Below are 26,885 nucleotides of genomic sequence, written 5' to 3' on the forward strand. Positions count from 1 at the left end.
TTTGAGCCCTGCGGCTAATTTATGGATTTGTCTTGGCTGACGGCCATGATGCAAACAGTGCAAAGACACGGAAATGCTATATGCTAAATTCTATGTTAGCTACCTCTCTTTGTTTACTATTTTCTGCTGGATCTACTCTCTACTAAAAAAAAACATGAGATTTTGTAAGGTTTGCAAATACAAAAATGAGTGTTTTACTCAATGTTCTTAGAATCCTGAGGTAAAGTGAAATAAGCAATAAAAACATATTGAAACAGTTCTCTCACAAATGCCTGGAATAATGTATCTTTGTGGGTTTTACTAGAAAAATTATATTTTGTAAGGTTTGTAAAGACAAAAATGTGTTGTTTTACTCAATGTGACAGCCTCAGTGGCTTAGTGGTTAGAGTGTCCGCCCTGAGATGGGTAGGTTGTGAGTTCAAACCCCGGCCGAGTCATACCAAAGACTATAAAAACGGGAGCCATTACCTCCCTGCTTGGCACTCAGCATCAAGGGTTGGAATTGGGGGTTGAATCACCAAAAATGATTCCCGGGCGCGGCCACCGCTGCTGCCCACTGCTCCCCTCACCTCCCAGGGGGTGATCAAGGGTGATGGGTCAAATGCAGAGTGTGTGTGACAATCATTGGTACTTTAACTTAACTTTATTTAATATTGTTATATCTACTGCAGGGGTGCTCATTACGTCGATCGCGAGCTACCGGTCGATCGCGTAGGGTGTGTCAGTCGATCACCAGCCAGGCATTAAAAAATAGTCCTAAAAATTAGCGATCATAAATCTTCACTATGACGTCACTTGATTGACATTCACGGCACCCGAGGGTCTTCTGAGATGACGCTGGCTGCTGCCAGCTCATTAAAATTACCGGCAGGAAGGCGAGAAACACTTTATTTCAACAGACTCTGGCGCCGTACCTGTCGTCAAAACTCCAAAGACCGACTGCACAGTTGCGCTAACAAAACAAGAGTCTCAGAAAGCTGGCGTGCACAAGCTAGCAAGCTACGGAGTTTGCCGACAATGCATTTCTTGTAAAGTGTATACAAAGGAGTTCGGAAGCTGGACAAATAAGATGCCAAAAACCAACCACTTTCATGTGGTATTGGACAGAAAGGAGGACTTTTTTTCTCCTCCATTCGAAAATGCGGACGTTATCATCACCACTGTCTGATTCCTATCAAGGCAAGTCATCAGAATCAGGTAATACACCAACTTATATTCTTGTCTTCATGAAAGAAAGGAATCTATATGTGTTAAACATGCTTGTATTATCTTTAAACACCTTTAACTTATTAACAATATTAACTATATGTGTTAAACATGCTTGTATTATCTTTAAACACCTTTAACTTATTAACTATATGTGTTAAACATGCTTGTATTATCTTTAAACACCTTTAACTTATTAACAATATTAACTATATGTGTTAAACATGCTTGTATTATCTTTAAACACCTTTAACTTATTAACAATATTAACTATATGTGTTAAACATGCTTGTATTATCTTTAAACACCTTAACTTGTTAACAATATTAACTATATGTGTTAAACATGCTTGTATTATCTTTAAACACCTGTAACTTGTTAACAATATTAACTATATGTGTTAAACATGCTTGTATTATCTTTAAACACCTGTAACTTGTTAACAATATTAACTATATGCTTGTATTATCTTTAAACACCTTTAACTTATTAACTATATGTGTTAAACATGCTTGTATTATCTTTAAACACCTTTAACTTATTAACAATATTAACTATATGTGTTAAACATGCTTGTATTATCTTTAAACACCTGTAACTTGTTAACAATATTAACTATATGCTTGTATTATCTTTAAACACCTTTAACTTATTAACTATATGTGTTAAACATGCTTGTATTATCTTTAAACACCTTTAACTTATTAACAATATTAACTATATGTGTTAAACATGCTTGTATTATCTTTAAACACCTTTAACTTATTAACAATATTAACTATATGTGTTAAACATGCTTGTATTATCTTTAAACACCTTAACTTGTTAACAATATTAACTATATGTGTTAAACATGCTTGTATTATCTTTAAACACCTGTAACTTGTTAACAATATTAACTATATGTGTTAAACATGCTTGTATTATCTTTAAACACCTGTAACTTGTTAACAATATTAACTATATGCTTGTATTATCTTTAAACACCTTTAACTTATTAACTATATGTGTTAAACATGCTTGTATTATCTTTAAACACCTTTAACTTATTAACAATATTAACTATATGTGTTAAACATGCTTGTATTATCTTTAAACACCTGTAACTTGTTAACAATATTAACTATATGCTTGTATTATCTTTAAACACCTTTAACTTATTAACTATATGTGTTAAACATGCTTGTATTATCTTTAAACACCTTTAACTTATTAACAATATTAACTATATGTGTTAAACATGCTTGTATTATCTTTAAACACCTGTAACTTGTTAACAATATTAACTATATGCTTGTATTATCTTTAAACACCTTTAACTTATTAACTATATGTGTTAAACATGCTTGTATTATCTTTAAACACCTTTAACTTATTAACAATATTAACTATATGTGTTAAACATGCTTGTATTATCTTTAAACACCTTAACTTGTTAACAATATTAACTATATGTGTTAAACATGCTTGTATTATCTTTAAACACCTTTAACTTATTAACTATATGTGTTAAACATGCTTGTATTATCTTTAAACACCTTTAACTTATTAACAATATTAACTATATGTGTTAAACATGCTTGTATTATCATTAAACACCTTTAACTTGTTAACAATATTAACTATATGTGTTAAACATGCTTGTATTATCTTTAAACACCTTTAACTTATTAACTATATGTGTTAAACATGCTTGTATTATCTTTAAACACCTTTAACTTGTTAACAATATTAACTATATGTGTTAAACATGCTTGTATTATCATTAAACACCTTTAATTTATTAACAATATTAACTATATGTATTAAACATTCTTGTATTATCATTAAACACCTTTAATTTATCAACAATATTAACTATATGTGTTAGACATGCTTGCATTATCATTAAACACCTTTAACTTATTAACAAAAACATATATTTCATAAATAAGTAAATATAAATGATATATATGAATGAGGTAGATCCCCACGACTTGATCAATTGAAAAGTAGCTCGCCTGCAGAAAAAGTGTGAGCACCCCTGGTCTACTGTAATATCGTACATGGTCATTGGGGTTTGTTCCATATTGTATGTATTATACAAGAATATAATATATCAGTATATATAATATATGTAAATATTACATATATTTTATATTGCTACTTTGGTGCATTTTTAGTCTACTTTATACCTTTTGTGTTCACCCTCTTTTTGTGCCCATTACCCTTTCCATCCTTTGTAACTGAGCTACTGTGTGGCTCATTAAAGTTAGTCCAAGTCTATGCTGTGGCGCCATCTTCTGGCAGGAGTGTTTTCTGCGCTTTAAAGCTCGGAACCGGAAGTGTCGTTCCGTTTTCTAGCCGTCCGTATCGTTTCTACTCGTGGGGATTCTTCATTTTTCACTCGAAGCAACGTTTGTAAGTTTCCCAATATAACTAAAACTATTCTTACTTACTGAGTGTTTTCATGCGTATTTGTACGTGCTATCGTAATGTACTCAAGCAAGCGTCGTTAGCATTGGCTAATATGCTAACATGTTTACGAGTTATTAACTTACAACGGCATTCTTTTTGTACCGTTTCAATTTCCTAAATTCACCACAATGTCATCGTGGACTTATTCAGTCTGCTGTTTGAAGCTTTGGACCGGAAGTACAAGTGCTGTTCCGTCTTCTTTTAATTATTTAGAGAAAAAACGGTGTCTGTGGGCCGGTATATCTGATTTTAAGGAACACTAACACAAAACCTAACAAAAAGGTTCTGACAGACCGCCTTAAAAAAATGGAATGGAATTTTACAATTTTTGTACTGAATGAGTCAGCCAGAATGTACATGAAAATAAAGATTACAATATTAACTATGAAGGATAAAACACTGAATATTGACAACGTATGAACATCACACCCCCTCTCAAACAACATATTTTACAATCAAGCGAAACACAACAAAAAAGCAACAAACAGTGAAATATGAACGTTAAGGGTAAACAAAATAAACCCACCTACAATCTGATACATGTTATACATCACTAAGCTTTACAACTTAGTTGTAAACATCTCCTTCCATGTCTGGCCCTGTGGAAACACTCCCCACCCACACTGCTTAGTCTGAGCTGCTGTGACTTAGTTAACCATAGTAACTCATTAGACAACCATAGTAACTCAGTAGATGACCATAGTAACTCATTAGACAACCATAGTAAATCAGTAGATGACCATAGTAACTCATTAGATGACCATAGTAACTCATTAGTTAATCATAGTAACTCATTAGATGACCATAGTAACTCATTAGATGACCATAGTAACTCATTAGATGAGCAAAGTAACTCATTAGATGACCATAGTAACTCATTAGATGACCATAGTAACTCACTAGATGACCATAGTAACTCATTAGATGACAATAGTAACTCATTAGATGACCATAGTAACTCATTAGATGACCATAGTAACTCATTAGATGACCATAGTAACTCATTAGATGACCATAGTAACTCACTAGATGACCATAGTAACTCATTAGATGACAATAGTAACTCATTAGATGACCATAGTAACTCATTAGATGACCATAGTAACTAATTAGATGACCATAGTAACTCATTAGATGACCATAGTAACTCATTAGACTACCATAGTAACTCATTAGACAACCATAGTAACTCATTAGACGACCATAGTAACTAATTAGATGACCATAGTAACTCATTAGATGACCATAGTAACTCATTAGATTACCATAGTAACTCATTAGATGACCATAGTAACTCATTAGTTAACCACAGTAACTCATTAGACAACCATAGTAACTCATTAGATGACCATAGTAACTAATTAGATGATCATAGTAACTCATTAGTTAATCATAGTAACTAATTAGATGACCATAGTAACTAATTAAATGACCATAGTAACTCATTAGATGATCATAGTAACTCACTAGATGACCATAGTAACTCATTAGTTAACCATAGTTACTCATTAAATGACCACAGTAACTCTTTAGTTAACCATAGTAACTCATTAAATGACCATAGTAACTCATTAGTTAATCATAGTAATTCATTAGATGACTATGGTAACTCATTAGTTAATCATAGTAATTCATTAGATGACCATAGTAACTCATTAGATGACCAAAGTAACTCATTAAATGACCATAGTAACTCATTAGTTAATCATAGTAATTCATTAGATGACCATAGTAACTCATTAGATGACCAAAGTAACTCATTAAATGACCATAGTAACTCATTAGTTAATCATAGTAACTCATTAGATGACCATAGTAACTCATTAGTTAATCATAGTAACTCAGTAGATGACCATAGTAACTAATTAGATGACCATAGTAACTCATTAGTTAATCATAGTAACTCATTAGATGACCATAGTAACTCATTAAATGACCATAGTAACTCATTAGATGACCATAGTAACTCATTAGATGACCATAGTAACTCATTAGTTAATCATAGTAACTCATTAGATGACCATAGTAACTCATTAGAAGACCATAGTAACTCATTAGATGACCATAGTAACTCATTAGATGACCATAGTAACTCATTAGATGACCATAGTAACTCATTAGTTAACCATAGTAACTCATTAGACAACCATAGTAACTCATTAGACGACCATAGTAACTCATTAGATGACCATAGTAACTCATTAGATGACTATAGTAACTCATTAGATGACCACAGTAACTCATTAGTTAACCATAGTTACTCATTAAATGACCACAGTAACTCCTTAGTTAATCATAGTAACTCTTTAGATGACCATAGTAACTCATTAGAAGACCATAGTAACTCATTAGATGACCATAGTAACTCATTAGATGACCATAGTAACTCATTAGATGAGCAAAGTAACTCATTAGATGACCATAGTAACTCATTAGATGACCATAGTAACTCATTAGATGACCATAGTAACTCATTAGATGACTATAGTAACTCATTAGATGACCACAGTAACTCATTAGTTAACCATAGTTACTCATTAAATGACCACAGTAACTCCTTAGTTAATCATAGTAACTCTTTAGATGACCATAGTAACTCATTAGAAGACCATAGTAACTCATTAGATGACCATAGTAACTCATTAGATGACCATAGTAACTCATTAGATGAGCAAAGTAACTCATTAGATGACCATAGTAACTCATTAGATGACCATAGTAACTCATTAGATGAGCAAAGTAACTCATTAGATGACCATAGTAACTCACTAGATGACCATAGTAACTCATTAGATGACAATAGTAACTCATTAGATGACCATAGTAACTCATTAGATGACCATAGCAACTCATTAGACGACCATAGTAACTCATTAGATGACCATAGTAACTAATTAGAAGACCATAGTAACTCATTAGTTAATCATAGTAACTCATTAGATGACCATAGTAACTAATTAAATGACCATAGTAACTCATTAAATGACCACAGTAACTCATTAGTTAATCATAGTAACTCATTAGATGACCATAGTAACTCATTAGATGACCATAGTAACTAATTAGATGACCATAGTAACTCATTAGTTAATCATAGTAACTCATTAGATGACCATAGTAACTCATTAGATGACCACAGCAACTCATTAGATGAGCATAGTAACTCATTAGATGACCATAGTAACTCATTAGATGACCATAGTAACTCATTAGATGACCATAGTAACTCATTAGATGACCATAGTAACTCATTAGTTAATCATAGTAACTCATTAGATGACCATAGTAACTCATTAGATGACCACAGCAACTCATTAGATGACCATAGTAACTCATTAGATGACCACAGTAACTCATTAGATGACCATAGTAACTAATTAGAAGACCATAGTAACTCATTAGTTAATCATAGTAACTCATTAGATGACCATAGTAACTAATTAAATGACCATAGTAACTCATTAGATGACCACAGTAACTCATTAGTTAATCATAGTAACTCATTAGATGACCATAGTAACTCATTAGATGACCATAGTAACTAATTAGATGACCATAGTAACTCATTAGTTAATCATAGTAACTCATTAGATGACCATAGTAACTCATTAGATGACCACAGCAACTCATTAGATGACCATAGTAACTCATTAGATGACCATAGTAACTCATTAGATGACCACAGCAACTCATTAGATGACCATAGTAACTCATTAGATGACCATAGTAACTCATTAGATGACCATAGTAACTCATTAGATGACCATAGTAACTAGTATATCATGCAAAAGCACAGATTGCAATCATTGAAAGACTTAGTATAGTTGAAGACTTACACTCATTAGAAAACATCATAATGGCAGCTACACTTTACATGTAAAAGATTTGGGGATGTCCGGCAGGCCAGATTGAAAAGATTAACTTGGGCCATAATTTGCCCAGGTCTGCTTTAGATACATATCAAAACCATGTGGTCGCAATGCGAGCTCCAAAAGTCCCGAAAGAAGAAGGCAACACATATAAAAGAATGAAAGGACATGACACATAAAAGATGCAACAACAGTCAAATACATATTTGACATGTGCACACATGACTGCAGCAGGCACAGACAAAAGGACAAAAACCAGAACATCATCCTAACACCCACACACAGCAACATGTTGGAGGAATACTTTTCACATTTAAGCAGAATAGAAGGCCTCACAATTGGCCTTGCTTCTGCTAGAAGAGATAGATTATTTGTTCTGCTTTAATGGTGTCATAAAGTACCAGCCTGGAGGGAGAGAGAGAGAGAGAGAGAGTGTGTGTGTGTGTGTGTGTGTGTGTGTGTGTGTTCGCTCCAGTTGACTTTTAGTGTGGATACCCGTCAAGGTGCTGTAACCCAGCTGCACAAAAGCATTAATGACGGACAACCATGTTAGACTTCAGTCATTCACAGCGCCGGTATTGCTAATGTTTCTACTTCCTATGTTGTACAATACATCCTTACATCTCTAGTCACCTCTCATCATTCTACACCAGGCCTGGCAAACTCCTTTTCATTGAGGGCCACTCCACAGTTAAGGTTGCCCTCTGATGTAATAGTGAATAAAGTATGAATATCAGTGTATGTATAAATACATATACATACAGTAGGTTGTAATAGTGAATCAAGTATGAATATCAGTGTATGTATAAATACATATACATACTAGAGATGCGCGGATAGGCAATTTATTTCATCCGCAACCGTGTCAGAAAGTCGTCAACCATCCGCCATCCACCCGATGTAACGTTTGATCAGAACTGCACCCGCCCGCGATCCGCCCGCACCCGCCCGTTGTTATATTTCTAATACAGGTAAAAGCCAGTAAATTTGAATATTTTGAAAAACTTGATTTATTTCAGTAATTGCATTCAAAAGGTGTAACTTGTACATTATATTTATTCATTGCACACAGACTGATGCATTCAAATGTTTATTTCATTTAATTTTGATGATTTGAAGTGGCAACAAATGAAAATCCAAAATTCCGTGTGTCACAAAATTAGAATATTACTTAAGGCTAATACAAAAAAGGGATTTTTAGAAATGTTGGCCAACTGAAAAGTATGAAAATGAAAAATATGAGCATGTACAATACTCAATACTTGGTTGGAGCTCCTTTTGCCTCAATTACTGCGTTAATGCGGCGTGGCATGGAGTCGATGAGTTTCTGGCACTGCTCAGGTGTTATGAGAGCCCAGGTTGCTCTGATAGTGGCCTTCAACTCTTCTGCGTTTTTGGGTCTGGCATTCTGCATCTTCCTTTTCACAATACCCCACAGATTTTCTATGGGGCTAAGGTCAGGGGAGTTGGCGGGCCAATTTAGAACAGAAATACCATGGTCCGTAAACTAGGCACGGGTAGATTTTGCGCTGTGTGCAGGCGCCAAGTCCTGTTGGAACTTGAAATCTCCATCTCCATAGAGCAGGTCAGCAGCAGGAAGCATGAAGTGCTCTAAAACTTGCTGGTAGACGGCTGCGTTGACCCTGGATCTCAGGAAACAGAGTGGACCGACACCAGCAGATGACATGGCACCCCAAACCATCACTGATGGTGGAAACTTTACACTAGACTTCAGGCAACGTGGATCCTGTGCCTCTCCTGTCTTCCTCCAGACTCTGGGACCTCGATTTCCAAAGGAAATGCAAAATTTGCATGGTTGGGTGATGGTTTGGGGTGCCATGTCATCTGCTGGTGTCGGTCCACTCTGTTTCCTGAGATCCAGGGTCAACGCAGCCGTCTACCAGCAAGTTTTAGAGCACTTCATGCTTCCTGCTGCTGACCTGCTCTATGGAGATGGAGATTTCAAGTTCCAACAGGACTTGGCGCCTGCACACAGCGCAAAATCTACCCGTGCCTGGTTTACGGACCATGGTATTTCTGTTCTAAATTGGCCCGCCAACTCCCCTGACCTTAGCCCCATAGAAAATCTGTGGGGTATTGTGAAAAGGAAGATGCAGAATGCCAGACCCAAAAACGCAGAAGAGTTGAAGGCCACTATCAGAGCAACCTGGGCTCTCATAACACCTGAGCAGTGCCAGAAACTCATCGACTCCATGCCACGCCGCATTAACGCAGTAATTGAGGCAAAAGGAGCTCCAACCAAGTATTGAGTATTGTACATGCTCATATTTTTCATTTTCATACTTTTCAGTTGGCCAACATTTCTAAAAATCCCTTTTTTGTATTAGCCTTAAGTAATATTCTAATTTTGTGACACACAGAATTTTGGATTTTCATTTGTTGCCACTTCAAATCATCAAAATTAAATGAAATAAACATTTGAATGCATCAGTCTGTGTGCAATGAATAAATATAATGTACAAGTTACACCTTTTGAATGCAATTACTGAAATAAATCAAGTTTTTCAAAATATTCTAATTTACTGGCTTTTACCTGTATAGACGATGCAAGGCATTAGTGAGGCATACCTGCCAACTACTCCGGTTTTCCCGTAATTCGTACGGTTTTCATCAACCTATTCCGGGTTACGGTTGCAGTGATAAAAAATACGGTTTTTCATTAATTAAAAAAAAAAAAAAGGGTGAAAACTACGCGAATTGCACCTTGTGCAGACAAGATTTTTCGATCGGACACATGAGGAATTAGCGATGTAAAAGACCATGTCTAATGCCGTTGCTAGCGATACAAGTGGAAAACTTTCACCGTTTTTCGTCGCCCAAACAGATTCTTTGGATGTGATAAATGCCGAAGTTTTATTTACGGAGGCAATAATTGAGCATGGACTTCCAATCGCACTGGCTGATCACATGGGACAGTTAAATGTTTGTAATGCAACCTTTAAAAATCATTACGCGGTGATCGCGGTCCCAAAAATAAACTTTTCTTGCATGATAATGTCCAGAAAAACTCGCTTTATATTACTATAGAGTCCTTTTAACGAATGAGTTTGATGGTTTATCACAAACCTTAAATGAAAGAAGTCCTTTGTTCTCCTGCACCGCATGCGCTTTGGCCTTGCTTCGTGTTTGGTGCGCAATCTTGTCGGCTGTATTTCACAGCACGTCTTTGACAACTTGAAGTGGCATAAAACATTTAAAACAAGTCCAAGTTGAAGAAATCTTGTTAAATGTTGACAGCATAACTACCAAAATACAGAAGTATGTCCTTAATATTTTTGCAGTGCTATTTCTGTTGAAAAGTTCAAATGATTACATTAGAGATGTGATGTGCCACTTTTCAAGTGTCTGATGGCTTAAATTAATTGTCATTAATTTTTCATATTTTGAATTCTTTTGAAAGGCTTACAAAAAAACTACATTTGAATTGTAATTCCATGCTATTGACAGGACTATTAATTGTAATGAAGTTAGCTTACCATGTTTACAGTATGATAATTGTGATAGAAATGTGAATTTTAGGCACAGAATATGTTTTACAATTGAACAAGGCAGTAGATTATACAAGCTTGGACAGAAAGTTAATATTTTTTTTTAATGGAATTGTTTAGTACTGTTTTACCATTTGTTTACTGTAAAAAGTGTTTATACTGTTTATACTTTCAATTAACAAATTGAAGTCTTGTGAAAGGTTGACAGGATAACTGGCATTAACTGTCAACATAATGTCAAACTATTGAAGTTAGCTTACAGAATAAACATGTCAATCAACCCATATGATTTTTGCTGTAATATTTTTGTTTTGAAAAGTCACTGTGACTGATAGAAAAGTGATGGTTTTAGCAACATTTTAACCTGTCTGAATGCTAATAATCATTTTGCGTCGGGGGGGGGCGAAGCCTGAACCCCCCACCAGGACTTTGTCCTGGACCTACCGGGGCCTGCAACCCCTGGACCCTGGCTACTAGGTTTCTCTGATTTCAAAAGTTGGCACGTATGTCAGTGTATGTATAAATACATATACATACAGTAGGTTGTAATAGTGAATAAAGTCTGAATATCAGTGTATGTATAAATACATATACATTAAGTAGGGCTGTGAATCTTTCAATTCTTGGGGGTAACGATTCAATACAGAATACATTACTGATTCAAAACAATTCTCAATTTAAAATCAATACTTGTTTTGATAACATTGGCCGCTACATGGCAAGCTAGAACCACAGTGAAGGATGACTTCTCATTCCCTGTGGTGCGAATATTCACCGTACGTGCTCCCGTTGTATCCACAGTGCGGTTCACAGGAATATCAGTTGCTGTGAAATAGTAATCCGTGTGCGGATGGAGAGATTGCGTCTTTTCATGAACCGGATCCCTGTCGCTTAGTAGGAGCCATTTTGTGGTCTTTACAGATGTAAACACACAAAGGAAATGATAATATCCGCGCGCTTTTTCTTCTTCTACGCGGGCGGGTGGTTGCTTACAGTAGAAGAAGAAGCGCTTCCTGTTCTATGGGGGCGGGTGCTTACCTTGGCGGTTGCTTGCGTAGAAGAAGAAGCGCTTCCTGTTCTACCGGGAAAAAAGATGGCGGCTGTTTACCGAAGTTGCGAGACCGAAACTTTATGAAAATGAATCTTAATATTTATCCATATATAAAGCGCACCGGGTTATAAGGCGCACTGTCAGCTTTTGAGAAAATTTGTGGTTTTTAGGTGCGCCTTATAGTGCGGAAAATACGGTACTTACAAGAAAACTGGTTTTGTTTAATAACTATCTACCCAAATAAAGTCAAATACAAATAAGGCAACAAAAGAAGTATCCAACACGTCTCTTTTCTAAAGTAAATGTGTACAGCAGATATGGACAGGACAGGTAAAAAAAATATATATATATATATAAATATATACATACATATTTTTAAACAGATTTTTTTTTTTTTTAATCAATTAAGAATCGTTACAAATAAGAATTCCGAAAAAAAAAATTGACAACTTATATCCAATATATAATTATCTATGCATTTGATTAGATAGTTTTTATGTATCCTGACAATAAAATTGAGATTTTACTGTAAAAAAAAAAACAGTATTTTACCATAACATTGTTTTTACAAAAAAAATGTTTTATAGTAAAAAACATGCTATTTTTTTACTGTAAAAATGACAATTGTTGTTTTTATAGTGTATTACTGTAAATGGAAAAACAGTACCAAAGTTGTTTTATGGTAGAAAAAAAGACCCCCCAAAAAATAGAAGCTCAGTTGCCATAATTTTACCGTAAAGTCTTGTCATTTTTACAGTGTACAATCCTAAGTCAAGCAGATACTTAAGTATGTTTTATTTTAACAAAAAAAATGTATGCATTGTATGAAACCATAATATTGTTTTGCACTATTAAATAATACCAAAATTTAAAAGATATGCACTTGCAAGCACTACATGTATTTTAAATGAAAAGAACAAAGGAAAGTATGTTATTAACACATACTAAATTATGTCCAGGCTTTGGCGGGCCAGACTTGGCCCCGCGTCTTGAGTTTGACACCCGTGTTCTAGACACTTTTACAACTAAAGGATGTGGGTTGCCAGGAGGGTCCTAATGCCCACGCATGCAAAACAATAACAAATATTATTTGTGCTGGTTTTCACTATGTAAAGCACTTTGAATCACTAGAGAAAAGTGCTATATAAATATAATTCACTTCACTGGTATCATGATGGATCGATATCAGTATCAGGCGATTCAGGGACAAAGTTTTTTCAATTGTTTCACTATTTTACAAAAATATACCGTAAATTCCGGACTATAAGCCGCTACGTTTTTCCTACGCTTTGAACCCGGCGGCTATTTTTATAGATGTTCTGTTCCGCTGACTGCCATGATGCAAATAGTTCTCATAAAACACATGCAAAGACACTGAAATGGTGTGTTATTGTTAGTGCGGGGCCAATGCCTACACATGTTTCCTGCTGTTTAAAGCTTAGGACCGGAAGTACAAGTGCCGTTCTTCTAACCGTCCATAGCGTTTCTACTCGTATGGATTCTTCATTCACCATTTGTACGTTTTACAATTTAATTACAACAATTCAAACTTGTGACGTCTGTAGGAGTGTTTTCATCCGTATTAGTGCGTCGTTAGCATGAGCTAACATGCTAACACATTTACAAGTGTCTTGTGTTATATTATAAAATATAACATTCTTTAGTCAGGTGGAGTTATCGAGTCTGTTTAGCTGATTGGAGAGCTAGCTCGCGCAGCTAGTGGGTCCATGACCATGACTTCTGTTTTGTTTGATCGGCCGTTTTACTGCCGTGGTATGGCAATACCGTGTAAATGACTCATTTCGCAACGTATATATCTACAGCTTATCGGTGGAAGAAATTTTTTTTTTTCTTATAACATTTTGCAGACCTGTCTCCGCTCGGGATGGTCTCTTGCTGGCCCCACTGTGGACTGGACTCTCACTATTATGTTGGATCCACTATGGACTGGACTCTCACTATTATGTTAGATCCACTATGGACTGGACTCTCACACTGTTATGTTAGATCCACTATGGACTGGACTCCCACAATATTATGTTAGATCCACTATGGACTGGACTCTCACACTATTATGCTAGATCCACTATGGACTGGACTCTCACACTATTATGTTAGATCTACTATGGACTGGACTCTCACCCTATTATGTTAAATCCACTATGGAATGGACTCTTACACTATTATGTTAAATCCACTATGGACTGGACTCTCACACTATTATGTTAGATCCACTATGGACTGGACTCCCACAATATTATGTTAAATCCATTATGGACTGGACTATCACACTATTATGCTAGATCCACTATGGACTGGACTCTCACACTATTATGTTAGATCTACTATGGACTGGACTATCACCCTATTATGTTAAATCCACTATGGACTGGACTCTTACACTATTATGTTAAATCCACTATGGACTGGACTCTCACACTATTATGTTAGATCCACTATGGACTGGACTCCCACACTATTATGTTAAATCCACTATGGACTGGACTCTCACACTATTAAGCTAGATCCACTATGGACTGGACTCCCACAATATTATGTTAAATCCACTATGGACTGGACTCTTACACTATTATATTAGATCCACTATGGACTGGACTCCCACAATATTATGTTAAATCCACTATGGACTGGACTCTCACACTATTATGCTAGATCGACTATGGACTGGACTCCCACAATATTATGTTAGATCCACTATGGACTGGACTCTCACAATATTATGTTAAATCCACTATGGACTGGACTCTCACTATTATGTTAGATCCACTATGGACTGGACTCTCACACTATTATGTTAGATCCACTATGGACTGGACTCTCACACTATTATGTTAGATCCACTATGGACTGGACTCTCACACTATTATGTTAAATCCACTATGGACTGGACTCTCACACTATTATGTTAGATCCACTATGGACTGGACTCTCACACTATTATGTCAAATCCACTATGGACTGGACTCTCACGCTATTATGTTAGATCTACTATGGACTGGACTCTCACCCTATTATGTTAAATCCACTATGGAATGGACTCTTACACTATTATGTTAAATCCACTATGGACTGGACTCTCACACTATTATGTTAGATCCACTATGGACTGGACTCCCACAATATTATGTTAAATCCATTATGGACTGGACTCTCACACTATTATGCTAGATCCACTATGGACTGGACTCTCACACTATTATGTTAGATCTACTATGGACTGGACTCTCACCCTATTATGTTAAATCCACTATGGACTGGACTCTTACACTATTATGTTAAATCCACTATGGACTGGACTCTCACACTATTATGTTAGATCCACTATGGACTGGACTCCCACACTATTATGTTAAATCCACTATGGACTGGACTCTCACACTATTAAGCTAGATCGACTATGGACTGGACTCCCACAATATTATGTTAAATCCACTATGGACTGGACTCTTACACTATTATGTTAGATCCACTATGGACTGGACTCCCACAATATTATGTTAAATCCACTATGGACTGGACTCTCACACTATTATGCTAGATCGACTATGGACTGGACTCCCACAATATTATGTTAAATCCACTATGGACTGGACTCTCACAATATTATGTTAAATCCACTATGGACTGGACTCCCACAATATTATGTTAGATCCACTATGGACTGGACTCTCACACTATTATGCTAGATCCACTATGGACTGGACTCTCACACTATTATGTTAGATCTACTATGGACTGGACTCTCACCCTATTATGTTAAATCCACTATGGACTGGACTCTTACACTATTATGTTAAATCCACTATGGACTGGACTCTCACACTATTATGTTAGATCCACTATGGACTGGACTCCCACACTATTATGTTAAATCCACTATGGACTGGACTCTCACACTATTAAGCTAGATCGACTATGGACTGGACTCCCACAATATTATGTTAAATCCACTATGGACTGGACTCTTACACTATTATGTTAGATCCACTATGGACTGGACTCCCACAATATTATGTTAAATCCACTATGGACTAGACTCTCACACTATTATGCTAGATCGACTATGGACTGGACTCCCACAATATTATGTTAAATCCACTATGGACTGGACTCTCACTATTATGTTAGATCCACAATGGACTGGACTCCCACAATATTATGTTAAATCCACTATGGACTGGACTCTCACACTATTATGTTAGATCCACTATGGACTGAACTCTCACTATTATGTTAGATCCACTATGGACTGGACTCTCACACTATTATGTCAAATCCACTATGGACTGGACTCTCACGCTATTATGCTAGATCCACTATGGACTGGACTCTCACAATATTATGTTAAATCCACTAGGGACTGGACTCTCACACTATTATGCTAGATCCACTATGGACTGGACTCTCACACTATTATGTCAAATCCACTATAGACTGGACTCTCACGCTATTATGCTAGATCCACTATGGACTGGACTCTCACACTATTATGTCAAATCCACTATGGACTGGACTCTCACGCTATTATGCTAGATCCACTATGGACTGGACTCTCACAATATTATGTTAAATCCACTAGGGACTGGACTCTCACAATATTATGTTAAATCCACTATGGACTGGACTCTCACACTATTATGTTAGATCCACTATGGACTGGACTCTCACAATATTATGTTAAATCCACTATGGACTGGACTCTCACACTATTATGTTAGATCCACTATGGACTGGACTCTCACACTATTATGTTAGATCCACTATGAACTGAACTCTCACTATTATGTTAGATCCACTATGGACTGGACTCTCACACTATTATGTCAAATCCACTAGGGACTGGACTCCCACAATATTATGTTAAATCCACTATGGACTGGACTCTCACACTATTAAGCTAGATCGACTATGGACTGGACTCCCACAATATTATGTTAAATCCACTATGGACTGGACTCTCACACTATTAAGCTAGATCGACTATGGACTGGACTCCCACAATATTATGTTAAATCCACTATGGACTGGACTCTCACACTATTATGTTAGATCCACTATGGACTGGACTCTCACACTATTATGTTAAATCCACTATGGACTGGACTCTCACACTATTATGTTAGATCCACTATGGACTGGACTCTCACACTATTATGTCAAATCCACTATGGACTGGACTCTCACGCTATTATGCTAGATCCACTATGGACTGTACTCTCACAATATTATGTTAAATCCACTAGGGACTGGACTCTCACAATATTATGTTAAATCCACTAGGGACTAGACTCTCACACTATTATGTCAAATCCACTATGGACTGGACTCTCACGCTATTATGCTAGATCCACTATGGACTGGACTCTCACACTATTATGTCAAATCCACTATGGACTGGACTCTCACGCTATTATGTTAGATCCACTATGGACTGAACTCTCACTATTATGTTAGATCCACTATGGACTGGACTCTCACAATATTATGTTAAATCCATTATGGACTGGACTCCCACAATATTATGTTAGATCCACTATGGACTGGACTCTCACACTATTATGCTAGATCCACTATGGACTGGACTCTCACAATATTATGTTAAATCCACTAGGGACTGGACTCTCACAATATTATGTTAAATCCACTATGAACTGGACTCTCACACTATTATGTTAGATCCACTATGGACTGGACTCTCACACTATTATGTTAGATCCACTATGGACTGGACTATTATGTTAGATCCACTATGGACTGGACTATTATGTTAGATCCACTATGGACTGGACTATTATGTTAGATCCACTATGGACTGGAACATGCTGTATGTTGGGTACTAAAAGGGATTTTCTGTCCACATTGTCACATTTGTTTGTCATATAGCATTCAACCTAACTTTTCATGGGAAACAACAACAACACCACACTGCAAGGACGCATAAGAATAAAAAAAAAAAGACCTACCTGGAGCCGCCTGACTTTCAGTCCATTCGCTGGCCACCAGAACCTCGATGATCCTGACGTGAGCGTCCAAGCTGGGCTCACAGCTGCAGCAAGAACAGGATGGCATCAAAACAATGAAAAGGAAGTCAAAAAAAAAGAGACGACCCCGAGGCCCACCTGGTGCTCTGCTGCCTGAAGAAGACGGGGCTGAAGATCTCGCCCACAGCTCTGGCGCTCAGCAGGTTCTTGGAGGCGCTCTGGCAGACGTGGGCCAGGTGTCGGAGCACACACTGCAGGGTGAGCCAGTACTGGGGGGGCAGGGTGGTGCTGCTGGTGACGCGGCGCAGCAGCCGGGCGCACTCCTCGGGGTTCTGCACCTCTGTGGACGACACGGCGCACATAAGGAGGCGACGGAAGAAGAAAAAGGCACGGCGGCGATGCAGAGAGCGCAAGGTACGCCGGCAGGTGATTGGCTGCTGCCAGATGCTGCAGATAACCTTTCAGGCTTGTTTTAGTTAACCACACATATCCTGTTTCTGGCCATGTGACAGCCTGAGAACGCTGGAGACTTTGCACAGAAACATGAGACGAGAGTTTATTTAACGTGCGTGCGGAGCTGCGGAACAAAAGTCCGACACTTGACAGAAGCCAGAGGAATCAAAAGTGTGCAGACGCTCTCGCTGCGGTTTGTACTCAATGTTCCACTGCTCGGCTTCACCACGTCAGCACCTTCCGCTTGCGGGCGCGCTCACCTTTGGCCGTGTGCACCATCTGCGCGTACAGAGCGGGCGGGACGATGGGCTGGGGAAGGTCCTGCAGGAACCTGCGCAGGCCGTCACACAGGGTGGGGAGGTCCAGCTGCTCCAGGTCCACTGTGGGTGCGTCTGAGGTGCAAAACAAACCTCCTATTGGACCGTCGTGAATACATCATCACAAAATAGCTTTTTCATCATGGTTCTCATTTAGGATGCAACATGGCCTTATTTATTCGGCCAAAAAATGAGGAATAAAAGTTGAGTACCGTAGGTCAGAAAGTCCTGATATTTTTCACTTCCGATACCGATGTTAATCCGATAGAACACTAGCAGTATTATATTTGTAGTAGGACAGGCGATAAAACACCAACCTATTTATTATCAACCCTCTGGAATAAACTTATGCTGTCTTTAAGTTGAAGTGGAGTGGCAGTGTGTTTTCTTGGCGACACCGAGGGGCCACAATAATTCATTAAGTTGAATGATGCGGACACGTTTGTTACTGGATGCTTTATAATACGCTTCTGCCTAGGAGATTGTGTATGTGCCGATAACATGCAACTATAATTATTTGATACGTGTTTATATTGACAAATGTGCTGTTTTGCACTCCAATATTGCTCCAATTAATTGTTACGTATGTGTACTTTCAACAAGTAATTATAGTTACTCGTTACTTTCCCAGAAAAGCTACTAACTGAACTGCTCTTTAATAAATGTAATTAATTAATAAGGGAAGTAATTTATTTGTCACAAATATTTGGCATATGTAGTTGAAAGACATTTCATGAGAGCAGAGTGTGTGTAAGTAATATGCAACTTATTTGATACGTGTTTATATTGACAAATGTGCTGTTTTACACTCCAATATTGCTCCAATTAATTGTTACGTATGTGTACTTTCAACAAGTAATTATAGTTACTCGTTACTTTCCCAGAAAAGCTACTAACTGAACTGCTCTTTAATAAATGTAATTAATTATTAAGGGAAGTAATTTATTTGTTACAAATATTTGGCATATGTAGTTGAAAGACATTTCATGAGAGCAGAGTGTGTGTGTGTTTAAGTAATATGCAACTTATTTGATACGTGTTTATATTGACAAATGTGCCGTTTTACATTCCAATATTGTTCAATTAATTGTCACGTATGTGTTCGGAAAATGACTTTCAACAAGTAATTATAGTTACTCGTTACTTTCCCAGAAAAGCTACTAACTGAACTGCTCTTTAATAAATGTAATTAATTAATAAGGGAAGTAATTTATTTGTCACAAATATTTGGCATATGTAGTTGAAAGACATTTCATGAGAGCAGAGTGTGTCTGTAAGTAATATGCAACTAAATTGATTATGTGTTTATATTGACAAATGTGCTGTTTTACACTCCAATATTGTTCAATTAATTGTTACGAATGTGTACTTTCAACAAGTAATTATAGTTACTCGTTACTTTCCCAGAAAAGTAATTCAACTACTAACTGAATTGCTCTTTAATAAATGTAATTAATTTTTAAGGGAAGTAATTTATTTGTTACAAATATTTGGCATATGTAGTTGAAAGACATTTCATGAGAGCAGAGTGTGTGTGTGTGTTTAAGTAATATGCAACTTATTTGATACGTGTTTATATTGACAAATGTGCCGTTTTACACGCCAATATTGTTCAATTAATTGTCACGTATGTGTTCGGAAAATGACTTTCAACAAGTAATTATAGTTACCAGAAAAGTAATTGAACTACTAGCTGAATTACTCTTTAATAAATGTCATTGATTATTAAGGGAAGTAATTCATGTGTTAAATGGAAAAAATCAAATATCAGGCATATGTAGTTGAAAGACGTTTCATGAGAGCAGAGTGTGTGTGCGCCTTTAAAAGGCGACGCCTGTTGCCAAGTGAGGTGTGACGTCAGCGAGGGCGCGCTTAGAGCTGCATTTTAGCCTAACTGTGTTTGTTAGCTTAGCAGCGGCAGTTTCCCGGGAGTGACAGCAGCTCTGTTGAGTCTTTTGACTTGATTGTGTTAGCGCTAGTTAATAAAGCGCAGAATAGAATAGAAAGTACTTTATTGATCCCTGGGGGAAATTCAGCACCACAGTTTGCTCACAATAGACAATAAACACTTAAGTATTTTTTACATGTGAATAATATAAATACAGTCTATTATACAGCATTATTCACATGTGAATAACATAAATACAGTCTATTATACAGCATTATTCACATGTGAATAACATATATACAGTCTATTATACAGCATTATTCACATGTGAATAACAAATACAGTATATTATACAGCATTATTCACGTGAATAATACAATTAGTCTATTATACAGCATTATTCACATGTGAATAACATAAATACAGTATATTATACAGTATTATTCACATGTGAATAATATAGTCTATTATACAGCATTATTCACATGTGAATAACATAAATACAGTCTATTATACAGCATTATTCACATGTGAATAACATAAATACAGTCTATTATACAGCATTATTCACATGTGAATAACATAAATACAGTCTATTATACAGCATTATTCACATGTGAATAACATAAATACAGTCTATTATACAGCATTATTCACATGTGAATAATATAAATACAGTCTATTATACAGCATTATTCACATGTGAATAACATAGTCTATTATACAGCATTATTCACATGTGAATAACATAAATACAGTCTATTATACAGCATTATTCACATGTGAATAACAAATAGTCTATTATACAGCATTATTCACATGTGAATAACATAAATACAGTCTATTATACAGCATTATTCACATGTGAATAATATAAATACAGTCTATTATACAGCATTATTCACATGTGAATAACATAAATACAGTCTATTATACAGCATTATTCACATGTGAATAACATAAATACAGTTTATTATACAGCATTATTCACATGTGAATAATATAAATACAGTCTATTATACAGCATTATTCACATGTGAATAACATAAATACAGTCTATTATACAGCATTATTCACATGTGAATAATATAAATACAGTCTATTATACAGCATTATTCACATGTGAATAACATAAATACAGTCTATTATACAACATTATTCACATGTGAATAACAAATACAGTCTATTATACAGCATTATTCACATGTGAATAACAAATACAGTATATTATACAGCATTATTCACATGTGAATAATACAATTAGTCTATTATACAGCATTATTCACATGTGAATAACATAAATACAGTATATTATACAGTGTTATTCACATGTGAATAATATAAATAGTCTATTATACAGCATTATTCACATGTGAATAACATAAATACAGTCTATTATACAGCATTATTCACATGTGAATAACATAAATACAGTCTATTATACAGCATTATTCACATGTGAATAACATAAATACAGTCTATTATACAGCATTATTCACATGTGAATAATATAAATACAGTCTATTATACAGCATTATTCACATGTGAATAACATAAATACAGTCTATTATACAGCATTATTCACATGTGAATAACATAAATACAGTATTATACAGTATTATTCACATGTGAATAATACAATTAGTCTATTATACAGCATTATTCACATGTGAATAATATAAATACAGTCTATTACACAGCATTATTCACATGTGAATAACATAAATACAGTCTATTATACAGCATTTTTCACATGTGAATAATATAAATAGTCTATTATACAGCATTATTCACATGTGAATAATATAAATACAGTCTATTATACAGCATTATTCACATGTGAGTAATATAAATACGTTATACATTTACAGTATATTTACTGTCAAATCATGTCACCTTAATTATTGATTTGTTGTTCATTATCCCTCATAGTGTGTGTGTTGTTTGCTGTGTGATGTTGCCTCTTCCTATTTAATATGGAGTTCATTTTAGTGTGGTGCTGCTTGTTGCTTTCATTGGTAAAAAGTAACTTCCTGCGTTGGGCTTCTGACGCTGTCATGTTCACATGAAACCACAACAAAAGTAGCCTGTTGCATGACATCAAACGGACCGCTAACAGTGTTGTAACGTACGAAAAAGTAATTGGATTACTTGTGGTAACAGCGTTTTTCCTAACACTAAGAACTGTACGGGCCAAACGTTTGGACACACCTTCTCATTCAATGTGTTTTCTTTATTATCATGACTATTTACATAGTAGATTGTCACATCAAAGCTATGAATGAACACATGTGGAGTTATGTACTTAACAAAACAAGTGAAATAACTGAATATTGTAGTTTCTTCAAAATAGCCACCCTTTGCTCTGATTACTGCTTTGCACACTCTTGGCATTCTCTTGATGAGCTTCAAGCGCACCTGGGAAGTGAAAACCATTTCAGGTGACTACCTCTTGAAGCTCATGGAGAGAATGCCAAGAGTGATCAGAGCATAGGGTGGCTATTTTGAAGAAACTAGAATATAAAACATGTTTTCAGTTATTTCACCATTTTTAACTCCACATGATGTAAAATAACAATGTAAAATAGTCATGAAAATAAAGGAAACGCATTGAATGAGAAGGTGTGTCCAAACTTTTGGCTTGTACTGCATATCTAGCTTGTGTGCTACTGTGTGCTTAGCTGTTGTGTAGCTGCGAGTAGCCTATAGCCTGGCATGTTTACCTTTTTGTAAAACTGGAAGAAAAGTCCAACCGCGTGTGTTTATTAGACCAAACTGCTTGCATCGGACAAGTTTAGACCACACAATCAAATACTTGTTTTTAAGAACATCCCTACTTTTAAGTATAAATAACTTCTTATCCGTTTTTCGGTATTTTTGGTACAATGGATGGAGTGTGTCCCTTTTTTTTTCCAAAAATTAAAACGTTTTTTTGTGGCCCCTGGCAACCCCTGGTGATTGTTCATTTTGAGACCCACGGTGGGAAATGTTTGGACACCCCTGCTGTAATACGTCTAACAATGCTGCAATCAGGAAAACTGGGAAATATCCATTGCTTGAATAAACGAGTGATATTGAATGCAGCACACAATAATAATAATAATAATAATAGCACAACTAAATGTTGACTACTCACCAGACTCAAAGAACTGTCGGACCTCGAGGCCGCCGCCCGCCGTAAAAGTTCTGTACAAGGTCGGGTTCTCCAGACCTGCGAGCGAAGACAACATTTATCTCTGCTAAGCATTTAAAAAAAAAAAAAAAAAAAAAAAGTTTACCTTTCTTCTCGATGGCTTGGAGCAGACGGACCAAGGGGGGCGGGGCCGTCTCTGGGAGGGAAAACTGCTCCGTCAGGTCCAGCAGCCAGAAGCCTGGAAGGAATATTTCAAAAAGGGATTAGATAAGGAACACAAATTGTAGTCCAGGGGAGAAAACCTTCAGCTTCAAAGTGGAAGTGACTTTTACTCAACTATTGAATAAAGCGGCGTCGCGCTCGCATCTTTCTTTGGAATGCTCAGATATCCAAGACACTTTTTATGCCATTCACTTTTGCTGAATCATCATATTTGTCTTTTTTTTTTTTAAACGCACTTTACAACTGTCATTCTAAAAGCAGCCCAAAATGGCAACGCTACACAAAAAAACTGATCTAGTTCTAACACACACTAATGCAATCCCTAAAATATCAGCAGACCGATATCATCTGCCGATATCGGTATGAAATCAGTTATCGGATCATACTTTAAGGTTTTGCCTGGATCATATTTATCGTTTACAAGTTTGTTGACTATGGATATGCGTTAATAAAGATACATCGAGCATCTCTACCGTTATAGTTGACATTTCAACTTGGACTGCTGGCCTTCTATTTGAGTTGGTATATTTAGTCAAAATGAAGAAGCTGTGGATAAAACAGGAAAAGACTGCTGGACAGTGTGGCATGTTTTTGGATTTTGTTTGTGGTCTGTAAATGATGCAAGACTGGTAATACCACACCACCGTAGGCGCGCTCACCCTTTAGAGCACAGCTAGTTTTACAAAGAAAGTAACAATAATGTGAGAAAAAAATGTTTCTCGAGAGGAAAAAGTCGGAAAAAAAAAATAAGTCTGAGTATAAAAATAAAAAAAATAAAAACTCAAATTAGAATATTTCGAAGTTGTAGTTTTACGGAGAAAGTTACAATAATGTGAGTAAAACAAATTATTTTGCCGAGAGGAAAAAGTCGAATAAAAAAAATAAGTTGGATTTTAACGAAATCTTTAAACAAAAACTGAAATTAGAATATTACGAAGTTGTAGTTTTACGAAGAAAGTAACAATAATGTGAGAAAATATTTTTTTTTTCGAGAGGAAAAAGTCGAAAAAATTAAATAAGTCGGAGTGTAAAATTTTTTATTTTTTTTTAAACTCAAATTACAATGTTACAAAGTTGTAGTTTTACGAAGAAAGTTACAATAATGTGAGGAAAAATAATTATTTTGCCGAGAGAAAAAAGTCGAATAAAAAAAAAAAATTGGAGTTTAACGAAATCCTTAAAAAAAATCAAAATAGAATATTACGACGTTGTAGTTTTACGAAGAAAGTTACAATAATGTGAGAAAAAAATTATTTTCCCGAGAGGAAAAAGTCGAAAAAATAAATAAGTCGGAGTGTAAAAAAATCTTTAAAAAAAAAATAAAATTACAATGTTACAAAGTTGTAGTTTTACGAAGAAAGTTACAATAATGTGAGAAAATAATTTTATTTTTTCGAGAGGAAAAAGTTGAAAAAAATAAATAAGTCAGAGTGTAAAAAAATCTTTAAAAAAACCCTCAAATTACAATGTTACAAAGTTGTAGTTTTACGAAGAAAGTTACAATAATGTGAGAAAAAAAATATTTTCCCGAGAGGAAAAAAGTCGAAAAAAATAAATAAGTCGGCGTGTAAAAAAATCTTTAAGAAAAACTCAAATTACAATGTTACAAAGTTGTAGTTTTACGAAGAAAGTTACAATAATGTGAGGAAAACAAATTATTTTGCCGAGAGGAAAAAGTCAAATAAAAAAAATAAACTGGAGTTTAACAAAACCTTTGAAAAAAAAAACTCAAATTAGAATATTACGAAGTTGTAGTTTTACGAAAAAAGTTACAATAATGTGAGAAAATAATTTTTTTTCGAGAGGAAAAAGTCGAAAAAAATAATTAAGTCGGAGTGTAAAAAAATCTTTTAAAAAAACCTCAAATTACAATGTTACAAAGTTGTAGTTTTACGAAGAAAGTTACAATAATGTGAGAAAAACAAATTATTTTGCCAAGAGGAAAAAGTCGAATAAAAAAAATAAGTTGGAGTTTAACGAAATCTTTTAAAAAAAAACTCAAATTAGAATATTACGAAGTTGTAGTTTTACAAAGAAAGTTACAATAATGTGAGAAAAAAATTATTTTGCCGAGAGGAAAAAGTCGAATAAAAAAAATAAGTTGGAGTGTAAAAAAATCTTTTAAAAAAAACTCAAATTACAATGTTACAAAGTTGTAGTTTTACGAAGAAAGTTACAATAATGTGAGGAAAACAAATTATTTTGCCGAGAGAAAAAAGTCGAATAAAAAAAATAAATTGGAGTTAAACGAAATCTTAAAAAAAAATCAAATTAGAATATTACGAAGTTGTAGTTTTACGAAGAAAGTTACAATAATGTGAGAAAAAAATTATTTTCCCGAGAGGAAAAAGTCGAAAAAAATAAATAAGTCGGAGTGTAAAAAAATCTTTAAAAAAAACTCAAATTACAATGTTACAAAGTTGTAGTTTTACGAAGAAAGTTACAATAATGTGAGGAAAACAAATTATTTTGCCGAGAGGAAAAATTCGAATAAAAAAAATGAATTGGAGTTTAACAAAACCTTTAAAAAAAAAACTCAAATTAGAATATTACGAAGTTGTAGTTTTACGAAGAAAGTTACAATAATGTGAGAAAAAAAAAAAAATTCGAGAGGAAAAAGTTGAAAAAAATAAATAAGTCGGAGTGTAAAAAAAATCTTTAAAAAAAACCTCAAATTACAATGTTACAAAGTTGTACTATTATGAAGAAAGTTACAATAATGTGAGAAAAAAAATATTTTCCCGAGAGGAAAAAAGTCGAAAAAAATAAATAAGTCGG

The 26,885-nt window shown here is 35.2% G+C and overlaps 1 protein-coding gene across 1 annotated transcript in view; it reads right to left on the bottom strand.

The window, feature by feature from the left end:
• pik3r1 (phosphoinositide-3-kinase, regulatory subunit 1 (alpha)) overlaps window positions 1-26,885 on the bottom strand; it is an 83,905-nt gene that overhangs the window by 13,124 nt on the left and 43,896 nt on the right. Inside the window, exons 3-7 of the mRNA XM_061966305.2 lie at window positions 24,031-24,123; window positions 23,889-23,963; window positions 18,808-18,939; window positions 18,233-18,434; window positions 18,077-18,159 (exon numbers count right to left, since the gene is read on the bottom strand). Of these exons, the coding sequence (XP_061822289.1) occupies window positions 18,077-18,159; window positions 18,233-18,434; window positions 18,808-18,939; window positions 23,889-23,963; window positions 24,031-24,123 (585 nt within the window). The remainder of the gene's footprint in view (window positions 1-18,076; window positions 18,160-18,232; window positions 18,435-18,807; window positions 18,940-23,888; window positions 23,964-24,030; window positions 24,124-26,885) is intronic.

The sequence above is a fragment of the Nerophis lumbriciformis genome, linkage group LG11 (assembly GCF_033978685.3).
Source record: "Nerophis lumbriciformis linkage group LG11, RoL_Nlum_v2.1, whole genome shotgun sequence".
Classification (NCBI taxonomy): Eukaryota; Metazoa; Chordata; class Actinopteri; order Syngnathiformes; family Syngnathidae; genus Nerophis; species Nerophis lumbriciformis.